The sequence below is a fragment of the Conger conger genome, chromosome 1, assembly GCF_963514075.1.
Source record: "Conger conger chromosome 1, fConCon1.1, whole genome shotgun sequence".
Lineage (NCBI taxonomy): Eukaryota > Metazoa > Chordata > Actinopteri > Anguilliformes > Congridae > Conger > Conger conger.
Genome location: NC_083760.1, coordinates 54,523,938 through 54,546,094, shown reverse-complemented (window position 1 = coordinate 54,546,094; position 22,157 = coordinate 54,523,938). Strand labels below are relative to the sequence as shown.

Genomic DNA, 22,157 nt, shown 5'->3' with positions numbered 1-22,157 from the left:
GTTGTGAGGAAAATCATCCTGCTAAAACGCTGTTTCAGTGCAGTGATGCTACTCCTCAAAGGTCACAACAGTTTGTAGACTGCAGAGCGAAACAAAATGGCGGCAGGGCGAACGCGCTGTGGAGGGAAATGCATGCAGGCCTGCCCCCCTCTGAACGTACTCATCGTCAATGTTGCAGTGATGGAATGGGCCTACGGATAAAACTGGACATTCGAATGGAGAAGAAAATAAAAATTGGAAGGAATAAAAACTGGAAGTTTGGACCATGATGTAAAAGCATGTCCGCTCCCAATGCCAGAGGATGAATCGACAGAGCAGCAATAGGCAGCCCTCGATGCAAACGGCAATGTTGCCATGTTGTTCTACATAATGAGAGCGAGTGATTTACAGCCCCCTTGATTACACGCTCCAGCGCTTTAATAGAAACAGAGTCTTTGAATGTCACAGGCAATCATATTGTCTTATCTCATTAAGTTGGAAGAAAAGAGACACCCAGTGGTGCCATAACATTTAGAGCCTCTATAATGTAATGGGATACACACACTATAACTCCTCACAGGGTATTCCACCGCTTACTTGGTAAACTAAGAACTTCAGGATAGAGTCAGGTGTTTCGGCCGCCATCTTGAATGCCAGGAATGTGTGCTTTGGCCACCCACGCGGTCGCCACTACCAATATTTGCAGGGTGGCCTGTAGCGTAGTGGTTAATGTACATGACCCGCAAGGTCAGTGGCTTGATCTCCGGTGTAGCCATAAGAGCCATACAACCAATGGGGCCTTGAGCAAGGCCCTTAACCTTGCATTGCTCCAGGGGAGGATTGTCACCTGCTTAGTCGAATCAACTGTAAGTTGCTTTGGATAAAAGTGTCAGCCAAATGACTGTAATGTAATGTAGCCATTTCCTGCTTCCTAGCCTTCCAAACCCTGCTGCTGTTGTATACTTCACAGCCCTCCAGAAAATCTTTCACTAGGGTCAAACCTTTCATCCTGTTAGAAGGTATGGGAACATACTTCTCCTCCTGGGCCTTGAACCCACAGCTCACGGGTCATGTTTACAGAACCCCAACCGCTGCTCCGTGCTGCCGGGCTGCCCCTCTGAAAACAAACAAAGCTGATCCACAGCGAGGGCTGGGCCTGAAAAGCCGGCTCTCATCTTCTAATCTTTCCTGACAACTCTTCTAATGAGGCACAAAGTGGTTAGTGTTGCACTCTCCATATTTACCTTCCCCTGGCACAAAGAAATTGAGATACGATGGGGGCGGGTAATGAGGAAGCCACTCCATATTAATTGGCCCAGTGCTCGGGGGCCTTCACGGGATTGGACGGGAGGCTCTGTCACTCCCACCACTGCAGGTTTCTCAAGGTTGCCGAAATGAGGCGCCTCCTCAGGCTTCTCCGTGCCATACTATCATGTGATACCATGTATGCTCGATTAGGGAAGACGGCTCAAAGCGTCTCTGGATGTCATGAGTTCATGGAGGAAATTGTGAAGGCCTGAAACTTCAAACCCATTTTAATAAAAAAATAAACCCTTGTCAACTCTGCCGACAATAGAGCAGTATTTCAGCTGTCTCTGGAAAGTTCTTTGTGGCTGTAAAAAGTTAAATCAGTGGCAGGTTCATTTTCTCTTACGGTTTATTTCAGCACATACAGCCACAACAAAAAAAAGCAGCTGAGATTTTGTCATGGAGTTTTTGTGTCATGGAAGCACTGGAAGCTTATTGCTGGAGGTTCAGATATTGGTCATTCCTGTTTCTGCCAAAATCAAGCTACTTGGCATTCATGAAATGTACAGCGGCGAAGGTAAACCGCAAAAATGCTACCGTGCCTGCTTGTTACTGAAGCTTCAAATCAGATTTCAGACATTTGGTAAACTGAGTTGCCAGATATTAATAACTTGTTTAGCTACTCGATAACAAGCTACCCAGACAGGTTAGTTGCCAGACAGATAGCTTCAGGTCCCACTGCGTGGACGTCAGAAGCAATGTCCTGATCACTGAGATAGAGTAGTACTGGCTCATATATACAGCAGAATCGGTCCCAACCGACCAGATTTGTCTATATTGCTGATGTCAGAATGGCCATTGTTTTCCATACAGTTCTCCATATACTGTATATGAGCAAGTATATATGAACCAGTACTACTCTATCTCCAGTGATAGGGTCTATTCAATGGGTTATCTATAAAAAGTGAAGTTGCCCCATATTGGCCCCATATTGGAAACAACATTTCCCTTGTTATGTATATTATATAAAAGTTGTAGGTATGAAAGTCACTGTGAAAGTATCAAAACGCACAGTCCCGAAATAAATCCACACAATCCATATGAAGAAACTGCGCACTTCCGTAACTTTATGATACCACAAAATTATGTTCATTGGCATATGTCCACCTTCAACATAATTTGTAGCCGGAAGAAATCCAAGTAATCAGCACAGATGACGGAGCTAGCTAGCCAATCAGAACAGAGGTTAGTTGGTATTAATGAGCTTAAAGACACAGTCACTAAAACAGCCTGTTCTTGGTAAAGCTCATTAGAGTCGCTGGGCAATGTAAAACTGGATAGAGATTGTTTTTGGTACTTCAAACCACACAACCGTCTTCTTATGGATATCAGGACTAAAATAAAACCACTGGAAAGGTGTACAATATAGGACCTTTAAAGAAGGAAGAACCTCCCAGTCCTCTAACATTTCAGTTCAGAGATATTTAACTTTTCAACAAAATATTTATTATCGTCCTCTTAGATATTTGGAAAAGGTAAGCACTTCTTTCTTGTGGCTTAATGGACACTTTAAAACTTATGATTGCACAAGGTCTTGAGACTGGATAATCCCCCTGTGACTTCACTCCTGTAAGTTCCACTTTGGGTCTTGTTGGTTCTGGGAGTGAGTAAAAGGGCAAGAGCCATTCAGATAATGGCCATTTTTACCTCACAGGCGGTGAACCGTCCTCTGCACTCTGCAGTTGGCAGAGTCTTGTTGAGCAGTCGAGGAAAAGGTGAGACTGAGCTAAGGTGCATCCAGTGATTCTGAGCAGACTTTAATGGGCTACCATAAATGGAGAGTCCAGGAAATAGTGCTTTAAGTCAGCACACATGCTGCTGCAGGGCCCCTTGGTCTGGAGTGTTATACAAAAATTCACTTTTTGTCCTTCCCTACTTTCGGGAGTACAGATTGCATCATGATTGCATCATGTGGAAAAGGATGGTTTGTTTGTTTTTCCTTCTACAAACATATTTCCTCAAAGTACTGATTCATTATATTTCTAATTACATTTGACATTTTGACTTTATACTTTTTGATGTTAAGATATACAATGCAATGAGAGGTATTAATCTCTCTGATTTGTTGAAAACCGAAAGACAAAGACCAATCAGAATCAATATTTATATTCTGTTGAAGACAATGCAGATGGATATGTGTCCACGATTTAGCGGTTCAACACAGATGTATTTGGTTAGCAATCTATTCACAGGTTTTTCTACTTAGCGCCTTTCATATCATGTCTACATTGTTTGGTAACACTTAGTTAACTGGTGGCCAACAGTTAACCAGCCAGCGAGATGACTAAACAATTTACAATCTGGCATGAACAGTACAGCCAGACTGAAGAAAACCCATGACTCAAAATGTGAAATTCATTTCAGGCACGAGTGTGAGTGTGTAATTTCGGTCCATTTTAATTTCGAAAACCCAACACTGACACTTCATTTCAAACAGACTGTACAATGTGTGTACCATGAAGTGCTCCAGCTCAGAATGTGTTTGAGAAGCCAAACAGCGTCCATCACCCTCCAAAGTCACAATACAGCCGGGAGCGCATGAGGACTGCTGTGAGCATATCAAGCCCTGCGTGAAGAACCCTCAATGCAACCTGATGAAAACAGTAACGGTCTAAATTGCAAAGCCAGGGCAATATGACCCGAGTCCCAGCAGGCGAACTTATTAAATAAAAGTGGTATTTACAATTATTCAAATGGCCTTGCTGAGCTTGTCAGATCCTTAATCAGCCCTCTTACAGTTTCGACCAACTCTTAAAAATAGAACAGGTGCACATCCCTGGTAGGTGACTGCAGTGCATGACTCACGCTGCACAGTGTGAACGATATAAGCGGGAGGAAGAAATAAAAATGAGAAAGTTCTAAGTCATTAAAATTCAGCACTTTCAGGCCGCCTCCCGCCTCCTGCACAGCGGAACATGGGGGCGCAGCGAACCCAAGGTCAGGCAGAATGAAAACACCGGCGGGCAGCGGAGGCCGCCCATCGCGCCTTCCCATAATCCCTTTCCCCGGGATGGCCCCGGCCGGGAGGGACTGTGGGGGGTGGTGGGCCAGGCGCAGCTGGAGAACGTCACTCCTAAACCCCCCCCCCACCCTCTGCCGCAGGGCCCAGCGGGGGTCAGAAGAAGGGTGCTGCCTTCCTCAGCCCCCTGGGGGATTTGACCAATCGGTGGGCAGTATGCAGAGGCAGGTCACAAGGCCAAGAAATCTTTGAAATATTTATGTTGAAATGTTTAAATAAAAACGTTGGCCCCACCCTTGGGGATGATGGTATGGTGTGAAGGGCATGATGTCCTGAGGACCGGATTAAAGCTTGCTAGCTGGGGAATGAGAGTCATAACATGTAATGCAATAAGGATGCAATGGACTCCGAAGTGCCCCCTAGCTGTCGCCCCTCTCTGAGAGCAGAGGGCACCTTGAAACATTGCAGTCTTCAAGCCGACTGACCTAAAATGCAGACAGCGCTAAAATGGCACCCTGCTATTTAATATAGGCCTGTGTCAACAAGCACGCATTTCCTCAATCTTTCTCTTTACATTAATTTTACATTTAATGGTAGCTAGATAGAAACAGTGATTATGTGAATTGGAGGGCACGTAATGACCATTTTAGAAAGCTCAAGAAGGCCCCAATTTCCTCTCTGAACAGCCCCCTGGTCTGGGTCCTGGGGGAGGGAAGACCACCATCAGACAGCATAATAACAGGGTGTAATCCTTCTAATGGTGTCCTTTAAAGCCCCTCATCACTCAGGTGCATATATTAACGTTGCTGTGGGCTGTTGAGTGACAGCTCCAGCCGGGAGTATCTATTACTGTCACGAGACGCTGTAGGAGGGCCTTAATGGCATGGCACAGCTCTAACACTGTAAGCAGGCTCCGTCCTGGGCCCGACTGTCACAACAGCAGCATTGCTATACTGTGGCTCCACTGTGGGCCCCAGTCTCTAAGTGTGCATGCTGTGGCTCCACTGTCGGCCCCAGTCTCTAAGTGTGCATGCTGTGGCTCCACTGTGGGCCTAGTCTCTAAGTGTGCACGCTGTGGCTCTACTCTGGGCCCCAGTCTCTAAGTGTGCATGCTGCGGCTCCACTGTGGGCCCAGTCTCTAAGTGTGCATGCTGTGGCTCCACTGTGGGCCCAGTCTCTAAGTGTGCATGCTGTAGCTCCACTGTGGGCCCCAGTCTCTAAGTGTGCATGCTGTGGCTCCACTGTGGGCCCAGTCTCTAAGTGTGCATGCTGTGGCTCCACTGTGGGCCCCAGTCTCTAAGTGTGCATGCTGTGGCTCTACTGTGGGCCCCAGTCTCTAAGTGTGCATGCTGTGGCTCCACTGTGGGCCCCAGTCTCTAAGTGTGCATGCTGTGGCTCCACTGTGGGTCCCAGTCTCTAAGTGTGCATGCTGTGGCTCTACTCTGGGCCCCAGTCTCTAAGTGTGCATGCTGCGGCTCCACTGTGGGCCCCAGTCTCTAAGTGTGCATGCTGTGGCTCCACTGTGGGCCCAGTCTCTAAGTGTGCATGCTGTGGCTCCACTGTGGGCCCCAGTCTCTAAGTGTGCATGCTGTGGCTCCACTGTGGGCCCCAGTCTCTAAGTGTGCATGCTGTGGCTCCACTGTGGGTCCCAGTCTCTAAGTGTGCACGCTGTGGCTCTACTCTGGGCCCCAGTCTCTAAGTGTGCATGCTGCGGCTCCACTGTGGGCCCCAGTCTCTAAGTGTGCATGCTGTGGCTCCACTCTGGGCCCCAGTCTCTAAGTGTGCACGCTGTGGCTCTACTGTGGGCCCAGTCTCTAAGTGTGCATGCTGTGGCTCCACTCTGGTTTTCATTTTTTAACTGCATTGCCACACTGTTGTAAGGCGGGTGCCTGTTGCTGCTTCCAGCAAAGTATGTACATAAAAACGAGCGATGTTAAAAATGAGAGGAGGTGAATCGCTGTGCAACAAACAGCTGAAGGGCCAAAGCTAAGAACAAAAACAACCAACCCTTTTCATTTATCAACAAAACAAGCAACTCAAACAGCAACGAATAACTGCATAACTACGGCACTCTGCTCCATTTGGAGCAGCACCACGAGCAGGGACTGGCTTGAGCTTTCGCCCGGTGCTGAAGCTTTATTTTCCGTAATGAGATCAGAGAACACTGTCATAGTGCTGGCTCAGTGCAAAGCAGGGTGTGTAGCTTTCTCCTCTTCAAAAGAAACCCTGAAAACAAGCTGCACAAATAGAAAAATGCATCTGCATACTGCTGACTGTCCTGCATTAAAGGTTAAGCTTCAAAGGCCATTTTTCTCTACAGCTGTAGTTCGGATACAACACCATCTTGCGAAATGGCAACCGAGTGCTCAGCAGAACTGTTTACAGTAAACAGTGTTATTCTGTGGGCCCAAATCGAACTAACGTAATTACCATAATGACACACTGTAGGCCCGGCGTGATGTCACCTATTCCTGGCCATGATAACGTTCATGCATGGGTTGTGATTCAATTTCCTTGTTTTCAGTACCACTGGATTATGAAAATTAAAAGTCCTCAGGATAAAGGACCTGTATCAACACACTGCTTCCTCTCCAGGATCCCCTGACCGTGCTCTTATTCTGCCTAATGGAGCCAATGAGAGATTACGTCAAACAATCCGGCGGACATATTGGTGTAGAGAGATGAGGTGATTATGTGAGTGAAAGAGGGATGGTCTTGCTTGTGGAACGGTTAGGATGAAAGCTGTCCACTGAAGCAGATGTCAGTTACAGACCCAAGACTTTTGTTTCTATGTTTCAGTCTCTCCTCGTACTTCCCTCCAGACCTGGGTCAAAATGCACGATTGTTTTGGATTCAAATAGTTTTTTTGTGCTCGATTGATCTTGGCTCATTCTACTGAGCCAACCAAGAGGACCAGAAGGCAGGGCATGCACTTTTTGAGAGCATTTCATAGGCCCCAATACACCAGACAAGCTCAATAAATCATAGAAAAGTATTTAAATTTAAATTTGGGGGCCCCACTCTGTTAATACACACTGTACCTCTATCCTGGGCCCCACTCTTTTAGTATACACTGTAGATCCATCCTGGGCCCCACTCTGTAAATGCACAATGTAGCTCCATCCTGGGCCCCACTCTGTAAATGCACACTGTACCTCCATCCTGGGCCCCACTCTGTAAATGCACACTGTAGCTCCATCCTGGGCCCCACTCTGTTAGTACACACTGTACCTCCATCCTGGGCCCCACTCTGTAAATGCACACTGTAGCTCCATCCTGGGCCCCACTCTGTTAGTACACACTGTACCTCCATCCTGGGCCCAACTATCTAACCGTGCGCTGTGGCTCTTTGTGCAGTCTCCTATGTCCCTCTCTTCCCATACGCCTTCCTTTCTCCCCGTCTAAACCTCTCCCCCTCCTTCCCACCCCGCCGCTCCTCTCCCCCCTGTCTCTCGGCGCAGGCGGCGACTCACCCCTCTCGCTGGCGTCGTCCACCAGCACCACCTCCTCCAGCAGGTGGCGGGGCGAGCGGTTGATGACGCTGCGGACGGTGCGCAGCAGGGTGGTCCAGGCCTCGTTGTGGAAGACGATGACCACGCTGGTGCGGGGCAGCTCGTCTGGGTACAGCTTGTTCTTGCACCTGAGGACAGAAGAGAGCGTCAGAGCTCGTCTCCGCCAGGGGCAGCGTGGGAAGGCAGCCTTCTCCGGGACCATGAACCAATGATCGGGCTCACTTCCCTAATGGGAGAACCTGTACGCAAAAATGTGTCTGATACAACGGTAATGAGAACAGGGATAGTAGTGTAATTACACTTAGAGCCCTTACAGTTACTTTAGATAAAGCAAAGTGACTTAAACGTATTAAAACAAATTAGGAGAGCATATGATAATAGAATATCATTATTGTTTATCAGGCAAACGTTTTTTTCCAGACTGACTTAAACTTAAAATAACTGTAACATTGACACAGGACAGCCAGTAACACTGTAAATGAGCAGCAAGCAGAACAGCATTGCAAAGATAGAAGTACACAGCAGTAAGCATCTTACAATAAACAGAGTGTCAGTCAACCACCATCAGTCCTATAGTACAGTATACATGTATATAGTGGATAAGAGAGAGCAAGGAATTTACTACACTGCAGGCCTGCCCATCATAGACTGTTCAACAAAACACCCCCCCCTCTCTCTCTCTGTGTGACAGGATTCATGTCCAGATTCTGGGGTACAGCACTGTACCAAAACACCCACACTTCTAGTAGCATGTTCCCCCCCAAGGCTGAAAACATTCAATAAAAAATAAATCACCGAAGAGTCAGGGCATTACTCTACAGGAGAAGAAACAGACAACTCTCTTGCTATACACCCTTCACCATATACTTACCATACTAGCAGCACCGTGCACAAATACATGTTTACTGAAGTAATTCAGGTTAAATATCCTAATCACATAAAGGTGCAAAACACTACTTGGAAAAGTTTCAGTTGAGTTCCTTTGCCGTTCTGACACGCTATCCCAGGAGCCACTGCTCCAGAAGTGCTGTCTTGCGGTGATGAAATCATCGCTTCACATTCGGGTGGAGATAGGGCATGCACTCCCAGGTATTTTTAGGACTTCATTTAGGAGGGCCTTTACACTACAGCTCCCTCCACTTCGACCTCAGCTCTGGCCCAAAGGGAGGGCTAATAACAATGGGTCTGGTGCTCGCTGCTATTAATATCTATTACATCAGCATAGCCATTAACCAGAGCGTGCAATTCAATGCCAGAAATTCCAATGCATTTTCATTGACGAGTGACATCCACAAAGCTGGAACAATAACATGTATTGTACGCTGCATACACACACACAAGTATGTACGCACGGAAGCACGCACACACACACACACACGCACACGCACACACACACACAATCACTGAACATACTGACCATCATGGGATATTGGTTATGTTAATTTGTGGACAAAATTAATTCTAAAAGTTAAATAAATTTGTCGATGCAAGCAGTACTGCAATGCTGTCCAGAAGCCAAATCAGAGCGGCTTCGATACTTAGTGAAGTAATGAGAATATTATGAGGAATTATGCTCGTTCTCATAAAAGGTCAGTATATCTGTATGAATCTTATCCTGTGATGCGGTGCTGAACATCAAATCAAATCTAGTTTTATTTCAGACAAAAAAGCTGCGTTAGAGAACGGCAGCTGCCAGATTCGACCCGCTGGGAACAGAGACTCAGGTGTCTACCTACAGTATGGGGCTTCAAACTCCCCTCCGCGGAGCGGACCCTGACCTTCCCCAGCAGAGACTGAGATGTTCCATCCATCCTCTTCACTCCCTCCCCTCACCATAAGGCTCTGAGCGGGCATATGCTCAGCAGCTCAGCCTGCACGGTAATGAAAGGAAGAGAAGGCCCCGCTTTCCCAGGTTTCCGGCAGGTTCCAGACAGGAGAGCTCATTTCCAGTGATGTTCATGCCTGGATATCGGTGGCCCTGCGGCCCTGGTCCGAAGATTCGAAGGCCCAACCGTCCATTCAACCCCCCTCCCCCCTCCCTCCCCAGATAATTAAGTTTGTGTAAGCTCAGGGACGATAAATGGAGGCCTTTACTTTCTCTCAGCCTCTCTCTCCCCCCCCCCCTCTCTCTCTCCCTCTCTTTACCCCCTCTCTCTCTCTCCCTCCCTCCCTCTCTCTCTCTCTCTCTCTCTCTCTCTCCATTCACTACAACAGCAGCCCATTGAAGGCTTCTCTCCTGTCCTGGAGATGATGTCATCGGCCAGGCTGTCGGGAGCCATGCTGATCTGTGGTGGGCACTTCACCATTGTTGGCCCCACCGCTTTCTGTTTCTGTTTCTGAAGGACCGAGCCAAGTGCAGTTATCGCATTTGTCAAGCGTCCAGACAAAACTCCCCAAAACCTTATTTAGCCGTTGGTATCAGGTACTAGGATTTGGGGAGAGACCCGAGGCTCCAATGCCAATGCACTGGGGTGTGTGTGTTTTTGTTTTGCATGTGTGCTTTATATGTCTTTTGTGTGTACGTGCTCTGTGTGTTTTGTGTGTGTGTGTTGTTTTGCATGTATGTGCTGTATATGTGTTTTGTGTGTGTTTTGTGTTTTTTTCTTTGTGTGTGCATGTGTGTTTACTTGTGCTGTGTTTATAAGTCGGAATTTATTTCTCTCTCTCAAGCCTCATCTCTGCCGCTGCATGCTGCTGCATAATAATTTAATGGGATTTATACGATGGCATTCCAGCTCTGGGATCATATACATGCCCTAGAGAAACAGAAAAAAAGCATGTGACTCACATCCCCTGAAAAACATGGTTAGGACGACTTCCCAGAACCCACATCATAAACAGAGTTTGTTAATTCAAAGTGAAGGCAGAAACTCAGGCACCCAAGGAGGTCATTAAGAGTGCACCCGCACAGAGTTCTGCACAGCAGTCTGCTGCTGTCAACAAAAGGCAGGCAGCAGAGCTGCAAGGCCCTGGTGAATCGGGACTTAAGGGCGTCATTTAATCCATGGCTGCAGCTTCAAGTTGCAGGATTTTCTATTTTCGAATATCCAGTCATATCCGAGAGCATGTCTCATCACTCCTGAGTTCCTGAGTCAATTCAGAGCGAAGTCAACAACCACAAGCTGCCCGCCGCGTTTTTTCACCGCCCGACCGAAGTGGGTCACAGCGGCTATGGTTTCTGAGGTCCCACCAGCAGCCGATAAACCGTGACGGAAGCTTCGTCAGACGCATTGCTTTTCCTTGCGGAGCTTGGCCGCGCGGTTGGACATCCCCTCTCTGTTCTAGATTCCGTGCGCGTTGCCGTCTTGCTTTGCTGCTTTAGTCTAGAGCCAGATCCTCGCAAGAGGCCCATGTGTCACAGGTGAGACTGCCGTCCGTTTCCCGAGGGATTTTGGCAGAATAAATCCGATTGGTGAAGTTATCAAAGGCTCGACTTCTGGGCGGCTGGATGAATCATCCTGTCAGCACACCGTTCCAGTGCACGGACGCCCTCCCAGGCTGGTGATAAATCTTGACCGCTCCAGTGCCAACTGTGGGTGGCACATACCTGGCTGGAATGTTAGCCAGGGAGGGAGGAATTCAGAGTCAACTGCATCTCACTCCCCTCCTGGGTTCTGTGTTGGGTAACGTGCACCCCTCCGTTATATCTGGAAGACTGAGGAGTGAAAAAATGCGCGGGAGCTTCATGTTTCAGAGAACAGTGGTTGTTCTTCAATTCTGCACACTCCCTAATCGACTGAAGACGTTGCAAGCAAGAAGCCAGCTTACGGGTAAAAACTGGCATTCTATACTGGGAGAGCTAAGATTACCTTGGATAAAAAAAATGGTTCCATACCACAGTGGGCAGCAAACAACCAACAGTTATTGCACCAATCTGCTATGAGAAGCTGTGCACTGGACAGCCAATCGGAGAACCTAACACAGGAAGCAGAGTGTTTGTTATATCTGGAGACACATACTTCCTGTTAGCAATACCGAACCTGCCAGGCTGCTACAGGAATGACCAGTCCATTGATGCCACCGTTTTCCTGTCAGTGGTACAGTACATAAGATGTCTCACTTCCCTGTTATGAAAGGTCCATCACTTTATAAAAAGATACTGCCACTTCCTCTCTCGCATTTCTTTTCTTCACCCTATAGAGAAGATTAACGGTCTTGACAACCTTTTTTTTTGACAACTTGAAACTCTACGCTGCTCTGTGATGGACGTGGAGGAGTTCAGTGGCCTGCTGACTCATGCGTTATGGTTTTCCTGTTCTTTCTTCAATACAGTGGTCAAAGACACAAACACTGCCAGCTCTGGTAATACTCAAATAAAAACACGCCAAGATGGCTGTCTTTAGGCCAAATGAGCCTTCAAATTCTACCTGCCTTCTGAGTCCCTCTGTCAACACACAAATTACCTGAAATAAACCCAGTGTTGGGTATTTATGAAAACAGCAATGTCTCTAATTGTCCATTGTCCATGAGTCTCTCACTGAAAATGTAAATTAGGTCAACTCATATTTTTCCTCCTCACACAGACTGGAATGCAGACTAAACGTTCAGTGGAATTATTGAAAAGACGACAGAAAATGAAACGCAGGAAAAGAATATGGGTTTATCAAACACACCAAGTTGGTAGCCTTGCTTTGGAACTCGCACAGACCCAGTTCACCCGCCTTGGGGCAAACGCACTCGATGCTCTTTCGAGAAAATAATGATTTGTTCGTAACCCATGCCACATGGAAACCACAGATCACAGACTGCTCAAAGCAAACACGCACGGACCAGAGCGGGTGTCGGGCTGCTTTCGGTCCCCATAGCGACAAAACACGGGTGCTCTCCGCCACAGTGTTCTGCTCCGTAAACTCATTAACCTGGTGTCAATCCTCCGACGTGGCCGCATGTTAATTCTCCACTTCAGACACGGATCCGCCCGCGCTCCAGAACCCCCCGCGCAACCCGCTCACTTAAAATGCTAATGAGCCACACTTTCCCCTCGCCTCATTAATATTCACATCTTGAAAAACAACAGCAACGAAAAACCTCTCCATCACCGTCTGCTTATGCGTCTTAAGATGCGCATTACATCCCCGCCAGTGACCTCTCTCCAGATTTGCTCGACGGCAACAAATTCCTCACCTCATGCAAACTTTTTTCACCTCCGATTTCTCGCCGCGACAGGACAAATGGACCCGACGAACACAAATATTAGGAAGAGTTAGAAACGGAAAAAAGAGACGGGGAGGGCATTTGAGGGGTCCGAAAGGCCGGTCCCACCGAGTCGCTGTGTGTACTCACAGCCTCTCACCTTTCTGCCTTTGTGGGGACTGTCTGGCCCTTACGTGTGTGTGACTGCTGCGGAGGACGCCTGGGGGAACGCGTGTCAGGTTATGAGTCGGGGTCCTTGGGGTACGCCGATACCACGGCAGAAATTTCTGCAATGATTTCCCCGGTGAGTGGCAGGAGACTCTGTTAATCGGGATCGCAAGAACACACCTGACCTGCGAGCGAGAGGGGGTAGGCGGGGAGAGGAAGTGATGTCGTAGAGGAAGGAAGGGCTACCGCTCATTATGGACGCAGCAGCATTAGGAGACCACTGCTCCAACCCACTGCTCCAGCATTTAACCAGCACAGCGCCCCCTGTGGCCACCTCTGTTTGCTTGACTCACACCAAACCTTAAGGGTGCGGGAAGGCAGGCCACATTTTGCATCTGTATCCTTTGGGATAGTACGTAGTCCCATATATCTATTGCACAAATTGTTCCTTCTTTACAAATGTCCTAAAGCTTCTTTCAGTCCACTCAAATATGTGACAAAGACAACTGTGTCTACATCAGAATAATTTCCAGAGAGGTAATTACTGATATCTGCACCTCATATTTTCACAGTTACTGGGCTCCATTATCAGGTCGATAGTCCCGCCCTGTATTGGATTTTTCTTGCGGGGGTTGAGATCTACCACGCTCAGGCTTTAGACCCTGATGGGCTCGCACACCGAGATGATGGTGCTGTGTGATGAATCAATTGTAAGCCTGCGGAATCGAGCGATTGACTTCCTTTTTTTTCATTTTTGGGTTAAAACCCAGGACCATTAGTGCGACTACCACTCAGACCAAACCCTGCATTCTGCTAGCCATCTCCGGTCCACCGGGGAGCTGAGACCGCAGGGCTGTTCGAACCAGCTAAGACCAGTTTCGGGTGGCTTGGGTCAGCAGGGAAGGTACCGCGACGGCGATGAAAAGAGGGTCGATTCGCGAGCCTAGCCCAAGGGGGGAAAAAAGCTGCTGATGCAAACGTAAGCTTCCAGGAAGGAGAAAACGGGCAGAGAGGTGGGAAAGAAAAAAAATCCAATTAGAAGAGTTAATTGAAAAACAGATGGAAAATGTCTCATTATGCATTGATGTATTTAATCCTGAATGCCATCCAGAGCGGTGCTCACCATCCCCGTCACTCCGGGTTTGGCTCTCAGGCCCTTCCCTTCTCGCCCCTCAGACTGTCGACAGCCAGGGACTGTTCCTGCGGCCCAGTGTTCTGGCTAATGGCCGTGGGGTAAACAGATTGCTTTCCTTTACCTTGTTTAATTGCTAACAGACGCAGACAGACAGTGTTTACAATCTTTAACCGATGAATCCATTTCAGGAAATGCTAAATAGCTTCCTGAAGCGAGCTATGCTACCATCCCAGATTCCACCGGCCAGAAAGCGAGGCTTTCGATTACAGACTGATCAGACGCAGGTGGCTTTCATGCAAAACAGGATGAGGACTTCGTACATCATGAGGACTACCACGTACCGTAGATGATTGCTGTCATGGCTATAACGGAATATCCTGAATAGTCTACATTACTCACTCGGAATACCCTATGGGGTGACAAATGGTGGTAATGATGATGGAGGTGTGGTTTTTTTGGGGGGTCAGGGTGAGGGTAGGTCTCAGGCTGAGATTAATTTCCTCATAGATAGTGCCGGGTAACAGAACATCTTCCCCTATTTGGGAATGTGCGATTCCACGATTCTTTCCGCTTCTTCAAATTTCTTCAAATTAGTGCCATCTGCCAACAACGATATCTAACACACATAATAGTGAAACATTATGGCTGTGTCGATACCAGGATCGATACCACAGAGGTAATTGCTGATATCTGCACCTCATATTTTCTTAGTTGCTGGGCTCCCCTTATCTGATCGATGGGCCTTCCCTGTATAGGATTTCTCTCAACGGTTGAGATTTGGCCTCTTCAAAAGTGTTTTTCCTCTGTTAAATTTACCTACCTCTGTCAATTATTTGAACATATTATTTTTGGAAACCAATTCCATTTGCAAACAAATAAAAACGCGGAAATGTACTGACTCAGCATAGTTAGCGTTAGCATAACGTGCAGTGGCTGGTGCAGCAGAAGCCCTGGAGCGATTGGGGGTCCCTAGACGGGATGCGCGTGCTCAGTAGTCGGGTAAATAAGGTAAATGGATAATTAGGAACAAGGCATTGCTTCAATTGATTTGTTCTTCTAACACCGCGTCTTGTTCACCTTTCACTTCTCATGAGTACTTTTGCTATCCTTTGAAAGAAATCAGATGACAAGGCTTTCAATAGATGGATCACATTACATGTGACAGGGATCTGTGAAGGTCACGGGTTAACACAGAGGAACAAAAAGAAGTGAAAAGCAAAGTTAAAAGAGGAAGAGAGAACCTAGTAAACTTTGCTGAAGTTACGGCAGAGAATGGTCCCTCCTTCCCCCGCTTGCCCCCCCCCCCCGAAAGCGCTAAAGTCTGTCAGTTTCCCAGCAGTCCTCCACTTCCCGGGGGGGCAAGCATGCCTGGCAACACGGCCTGACTGACAGCGAGGATCCATCAACTCCTACTTCACCGTCTAGCCTAGTCACAGAGCACCACACCAGGGCATTGAGAATTCTATAAAACACCATTAGTTTGCTCTGCTCTTCCACTGGCCCCTCCCCCTGCACGCTCCCATTGGCTCGCTGATGTAGTCCGGCATGCTCCATTGCTGTTATTTCAGTTGTCATTCAAACCCCATCTCCTGCTATTTAGAAAGGTTGGTTGGTCATTCATTGCGTGGTAATGAGCCTTTTATCGCACAGGGAGTCTGGGATACCCGCATGGCATCATGGGAATTTGCTTGCGTGCCCCCCGAATACGTCGAGGACATTGCCTTCAGGGTTACTTCCTCAGTAGCATTGAGCTCTCAGTGCTGAGCAGTTAAGGTGCTTACAGGAGACAGCGAAACGATAATGTTCATTTGACAGGTTTACGCGGCTAATCCGAGCTCCAATCGGCACGTTCGAGTACACCTGGACGTTTGTGCTCCCACACGCTCCTTTATATGCCATCTTTACGATGATGCCTCTGAATCACAGCAGCCAGTACACATCATTTCTGACGGCGGGCAGGTTATTAAGGGAAATGAGCTGAGCCGTAATGGCGGTCTGTAAATGTGGACCTGGGCCTCTCATTATTGTACCACGTCATTAACATATTTGATCATTTTTCCTGTTACGACTTTGGTAATAACAATTTATCTACTTGATCACCTGTGCAGTAGATTAAGGTAAGAAATCAAACCCTTCTGTCATATCTTATGTGACTGGAGACTGAAGTGGTGTCGTTTCAAGCCTTTTTAATTTCATTTGAGCAGAAGACATAATGAGGTCAAGGGTGATCCCTCAGGTTTACCACGTGTGGTAACTGGGTGCCCTACTAAGTTCATTAGTTTGGCTTCACTGAGCCTTCTCTACTGAAATCAGCTCACCGCTTTAACCCCAATGATATTAGGTCATAATGGCACAAGATGGGCTTCACTATCTTAAGCACTTAACTGATCTGAGATCAGCTTTTCTTAGTGTTTAAATTTGTGTTCACTGTGTCTCCACAAACTGCAGTGATCTGGGATCAGCCCTTCTCAGTGCCTTTCATTTGGGCTTCACTCTGCCTTACACACTCCGCTAATCTGGGATCAGCGCTTCTCAGTGCCTTTCATTTGGGCTGCACTGTGCCTTACACAAGCCGCTGACCAGGGGTCAGCCCTTCTCAGTGCTTTAGTTAGTCTTCACTGTGTCTCCACAAGCTGCACTGATCTGAGATCAGGCTGGCGTCACCCTTTGCCCCTGACTGTCCACGGCTCAGCCTTAACGGCAGACTGTTAAGAAGCAGTAAGAATGCACATTCACTGCACGACAGTCTCTCCTCCACATGGTCAGGCCTACAGAGACCTGCCGCTATTCGCACTCTGAGGGCCTGCCGTCCGCTGACAGCTTGGAGCGCTCCAACGCCGGTGCCACCGGTAATCCAGAAAACTGAGAAAATGGCACTTAAACGCTAAATCATGTTTTCCCATCAAAGCCTTCGCTGGTGTCGCGACTATACGTCAGCGGTAATTGCCCGTTATGCCGACACCCTGCCGAGCTGGAAAAAAAAACTAGCAGCACTTGGCGAGATTTCAGGACTATCAGGAGGTTAATGTGCAGACACATTCACACATGGTTCTCTCCTCACACACACACACACACACACACACAAAAACATATACAGTCTGACCCGTCATTAATGGCAAATTACAGACCTCAGAACCGATAAAGAGCTTCTTCTGGAGGAGAGACTGTATTTCTATGTCAGGCAAGAAGCTCTCCACTAAGTGGAAAGTATATTTATTTTTGTGGTGATTAACACGCGGGTCACAGTTTTCATGTGGTTGGTCATATCTCTGTTGTGGCAATATGAGGGTCTAATCTATAATGAAAGCTAGACAAAATATATTGAGGAATACCAACATACTACTGTAAATAACTCGATATGCATCCACTAAAAATACGATTATCGGTCAGAACCCACACAGCATGAAAAATCCTAAAATGTGACAATTTCTTTAACCCCATGAGGCCTGAGGATATTTTTAGCCTATAGCTGCTTATTACCATGGACTCTGAAAAACATGCTTGTCTTCAGGGACAAAGACTAAAGAAATGGTTCAGGTACGGTTTGAAAGCAAAGGAGTTTTGTTTCTGATTTTGCATACGGGTAATACAGCTTGATTTTATTTGCGTCCCTGAATATAAACAGCCAGAGCTCTTCTTCATATAATGTAGTGTAGTGTATATGTAATGTACATATTCCAAAATATGGATTTGAGGCAAATTATGTTTTTTGGCCTGTAATGTGTGATGGGGCGGCCTGTAGCGTAGTGGTTAGGGTAAATGACTGGGACACACAAGGTCGGTGGTTCTAATCCCACAATAAGATCCGCACAGCCGTTGGGCCCTTGAGCAAGGCCCTTAGGACCTTGCATTGCTCCAGGGGAGGATTGTCTCCTGCTTGGTCTAATCAACTGTGCGTCTGCCAAATGCCAATAATGTAATGTAATGTAATGTAATATAATGTTATTGTAATAAGAATTAATTAATCACTAGGAGTGTGCCTGTGTGGGTGTGGGTGTGGGTGTGGGTGTGGGTGTGGGTGGGGGGGGGGACTAATTGGACTACAGAATGCCCTTCTCTCAGACTACATGCACATGCCTATGTAGCACCATGCATTACGAAGAATAATGGAGATATCAGACTTCTCTTAGCCAGGTTGTTTGACAGGGCCCACTGGTAGGCCCGACTGCCCTTAAGGAATTCTTAACAACCTTAAGGAATTCTTAACAACCTTGATAGTCGCGCTCTCAATTTATTTATTCCTTCAAGGAAATTAAGACAGCTGGTAATAACATCTAAAAATATCCCGGTGAATAAGGCTGCTCTCCCCTCCCCACCCCTTCCATCACATCTCCCCGCATCATTTAAAAGCACTTGGAAGAAGATTGTGTTCTGACCTTTGGTTTAAATTATAACTAATTAGAGCATTCCAGGCTGGGTGCAAAGCCCCTGCTAAAGTCTTTCTAAAGCGCCATTTATCTCACACTGCACCTTGCAGCATATTTATCTGAGGTTGGGATGATGAACAGCACCATCGAAAGTCACAAAAATCAACGGCAGATACATTTTTAATCTCAGCAGTAACTCATCAGCGGACACTGGACGGTCGGCAGAATGCAACGTGGCGCCCTAATTAACCTGTACAGAGATGCTGTGTCAAGGGCTCCTCTGTCAGGTCCAAGCTGCTGGTACACTCGACAGTTAACGCTGTTTTCCAATAAGCTGATGTTATAATCGTGCAGCTACCTTTTCCCCCCAGGCACTACTTCTGAAATGTCGAGAAAAGCACAGCCTCGAAACTGAAGTTGGCCCAGTTAGACTCTTCTGTTTTTCAAAGGCTCTCATTTGGCAGCTCAAAACAAAGAGCATTCCCAAGTGTGGCCCTTTAAATATGCGATTAGATTGTTCTTAACTGAACATTCCAATTACAAATATGTGATTGGAATGTTCTTATCTGAACATTCTAATCACATATTTGTCCTTAACTGAACATTCTAATGCTGATGTTGTGCTAGAACACTGACTTTCAAAAAAACCTACTCTTCAAAGCATTCATGGAATACTGCATTCTTAGCCACAGTACTGACCTTTGGATTAGCAGAAACCCAATAGGAATCTGTCCTCCTGTGCCCTTCTGCGCCCCACTACCCACCGCCTCTGCCGGGCCACTCTGGGACATTCGCTGTTGTCTGAAAACTTGGGGTTCGCCCCTACCCCACCTTCCCCGTTCCCAGCTCGAGTTTGATGAAATCTCCGATCCAATATCCAAGGCCCACTAGCTTCGTGAAGTATATGAAGCACTTGCATTGAAGCATTATGAATAGCATCCCTGAAGCCAAGAACCTGGCCGTTCTCCTCCTGCCAAAAGCACCAGCCAGCTTTACTGCAACACCAGCAGGGGCTTTTCATTAGCGAACAGATGCATATGAAGCCACGAGGGAGTCGAGCAGAATGCTTAATCACACTTGCATTGCATCCACTCGTAGAAAGCCAAAGGGAGCCACCGGCTGTTTGAGAGGGGCTATGGACCCAATCAGATACATGCGTCACGCCAGAAAACCATATTCATAAGAATATGAATTAATACACGTAGCCATTTTGGAGTTTGTAAAAAAATTACTTTGTTTTCATATGCAGATTTGATGGGTTATACTTCATTAAGGGGGTAGCTCGCAGAACATGTATTCTAAGTGGGTCTAGAGCTCGGAAAGTTCGAGAAGCCCCAGCAGTGGACTGTCGAGCACTACGGTGTAAATTGGAGCAGCGCATTAATAAGACGAATGGGACGTGCATTTTTCCACAGTCTGCCCGGTCGCCAGATCTCAGCGGCATTATTTATCAAAGGGAGCCTGGCGGCTAAAGCTAACGGCACGCGCTCCAGATTAATTACCTCCCCACGGTTCGCCACCGTCTCCACACCCGCTGTGACGAGTGGCAAGGCACGTCACGGCCCTCGCTGCCCTTACAGCGCCCCTGGCAACACGATCGCCGATATCGAGAAAGGGGGAGGGTTGCCTGGCGCCCGCTAATGGATATTATCTTACGGAAGGAACTACCATCTGCCATCCAGGGAAAAGTGATTTGTCATGGGGTGGTCACACCAGTCTCTCTGATCCCTCCCTACTGACCTCAGTTCAGGCACAAGAGCAGTGCAGAGAGTTGGCTTGCTTACTGCTGAGCCCTCCCTACTGATCTGAGATCAGGGCACAATAAGTGGTGCACAGAGTTGGCTTGCTTAGTGCTGAGCCCTCCTGACTGATCTGAGATCAGGGCACAATGAGTGGTGCACAGAGTTGGCTTGCTTAGTGCTGAGCCCTCCTGACTGATCTGAGATCAGGGCACAATGAGTGGTGCACAGAGTTGGCTTGCTTAGTGCTGAGCCCTCCTTACTGATCTGAGATCAGGGCACAACAAGCGGTGCAGCGAGTTGGCTTGCTTAGTGCTGAGTCCTCCCTACTGATCTCAGATCAGCTGTGTAATGCCGCGGCTCATTGGCGCATCCCCACGCGTCCTTATTGTGGCCGCACTGAACTGTTATATGCGGTTTTCATAAATTATGGACTTGCGTTCATAAAGTGCATATGTTCCCTCCACTAGTATTAATGTAATTTGTACTGTGAGATGTGTTATGTGTTGAGTTTGTGTGAGTATAAATGGATGGGTGCACACATGCGTTTAGAACTCACGCACATTCCTTTGTTCATTAAGTTATTCACGCGTTTCTGCAAAAACGGTTGTGCTCTGATAAAATATGCATGTTAACCCAAAAGATATGTGCCTTTGGACAATGCCTGTGAGCATAAGTTATTTATTTAATGTACAGTGCTTGGTTAAATAGAGTGATTTAGAGACATAACTCCTTACCGCCATATCGGCTGGCTCTCTTCCTGGTGCTTCTAGGGAAGCGCGCTCCTGTCCTGGGACAGCTATATGGTTGGGTACATTCACGATCTGCGCATATGCCTCTTCGTAAAGTCAGTTATGTGTTATGGAACACTTACGGTGAGTTTAATGGCATGTGTCAATATACCGTTGTAAACTTAAAAGGCCTGGTGTAGTGTGTGTGTGTGTAATAGGTACCTTTTTAAATGTTTAATACATATTTGTGTTATGATATGTAAACACCCCTGTGTTTATGGAATAGGATGGTGTGTGCCAATTTGGGGTGGTCATGTCTACCTGTTAAAGAGGGAGGCATTTCTTTTGTTTGATCTTGATGGAAGGAACCAATGCCTAGGTCCTCCTTATCCCTCAGTGGTGTGAGGTATGGTCTCATCATCATCATTATTATTATCATCATCATCATCATCATCATCATGGTTAATATTATTATTATTATTATTATTATTATTGTCTGACTTTATTTGAGTACTTTTGTTTGGCTGATGTAGCCATAGCTTTATATAAACATTTTTTTTCTATTATTTTCCTTTACTTCCTTTTTGTCATTTTTTTGTGCATTTCTTGCATTTTGGATGGAAAAATAAATTTCAAGAAAACACCATATCTGCCTCACTGCTATCTTTTGTGCCAACCTAAAAGACCCTCAACATCCTACTATTTAACAAGCTGTCATGTCTCATGAGGAGAGTTGATTACCACTGTCCCTGGGACGGCTGGGAGCATGGGGTCAGATTTACTAGTAAGTAGATGGAGCAGCTGGCTTCCACAGGGTGCGTGCATGCGTGTGTGTGTGTGTGTGTGTGTGTGTGTGTGTGTGTGTGCACGTGTGTGTGAGTGTGTGTGAAGCAGTTTTCACCCATAACACATTGCTTCTGTTCACACACCTCTATCACAGGCACAATAGTTCCTACGGTGGATTCAAGCCATAAGCACCCAGCATAATCACTATGAAAAGTTCAAGGGGTCGCTACCTGCTTCCCTATGAGTTGCATTCCATTTCCACCGTCCACAAAAATCCCATTAAATAAAAACAAGGGGGGAGAAAAACAAACTAATCTGGAATGCGTTTAACCTTCTGGGC

General features: G+C 47.0%; 1 protein-coding gene across 1 annotated transcript in view; it reads right to left on the bottom strand.

Moving 5' to 3' along the window:
- galnt1 (UDP-N-acetyl-alpha-D-galactosamine:polypeptide N-acetylgalactosaminyltransferase 1) overlaps positions 1–22,157 on the bottom strand; it is a 180,932-nt gene that overhangs the window by 55,601 nt on the left and 103,174 nt on the right. The window contains exon 5 of the mRNA XM_061262141.1: positions 7,720–7,886. Within this exon, the coding sequence (XP_061118125.1) occupies positions 7,720–7,886 (167 nt within the window). The remainder of the gene's footprint in view (positions 1–7,719; positions 7,887–22,157) is intronic.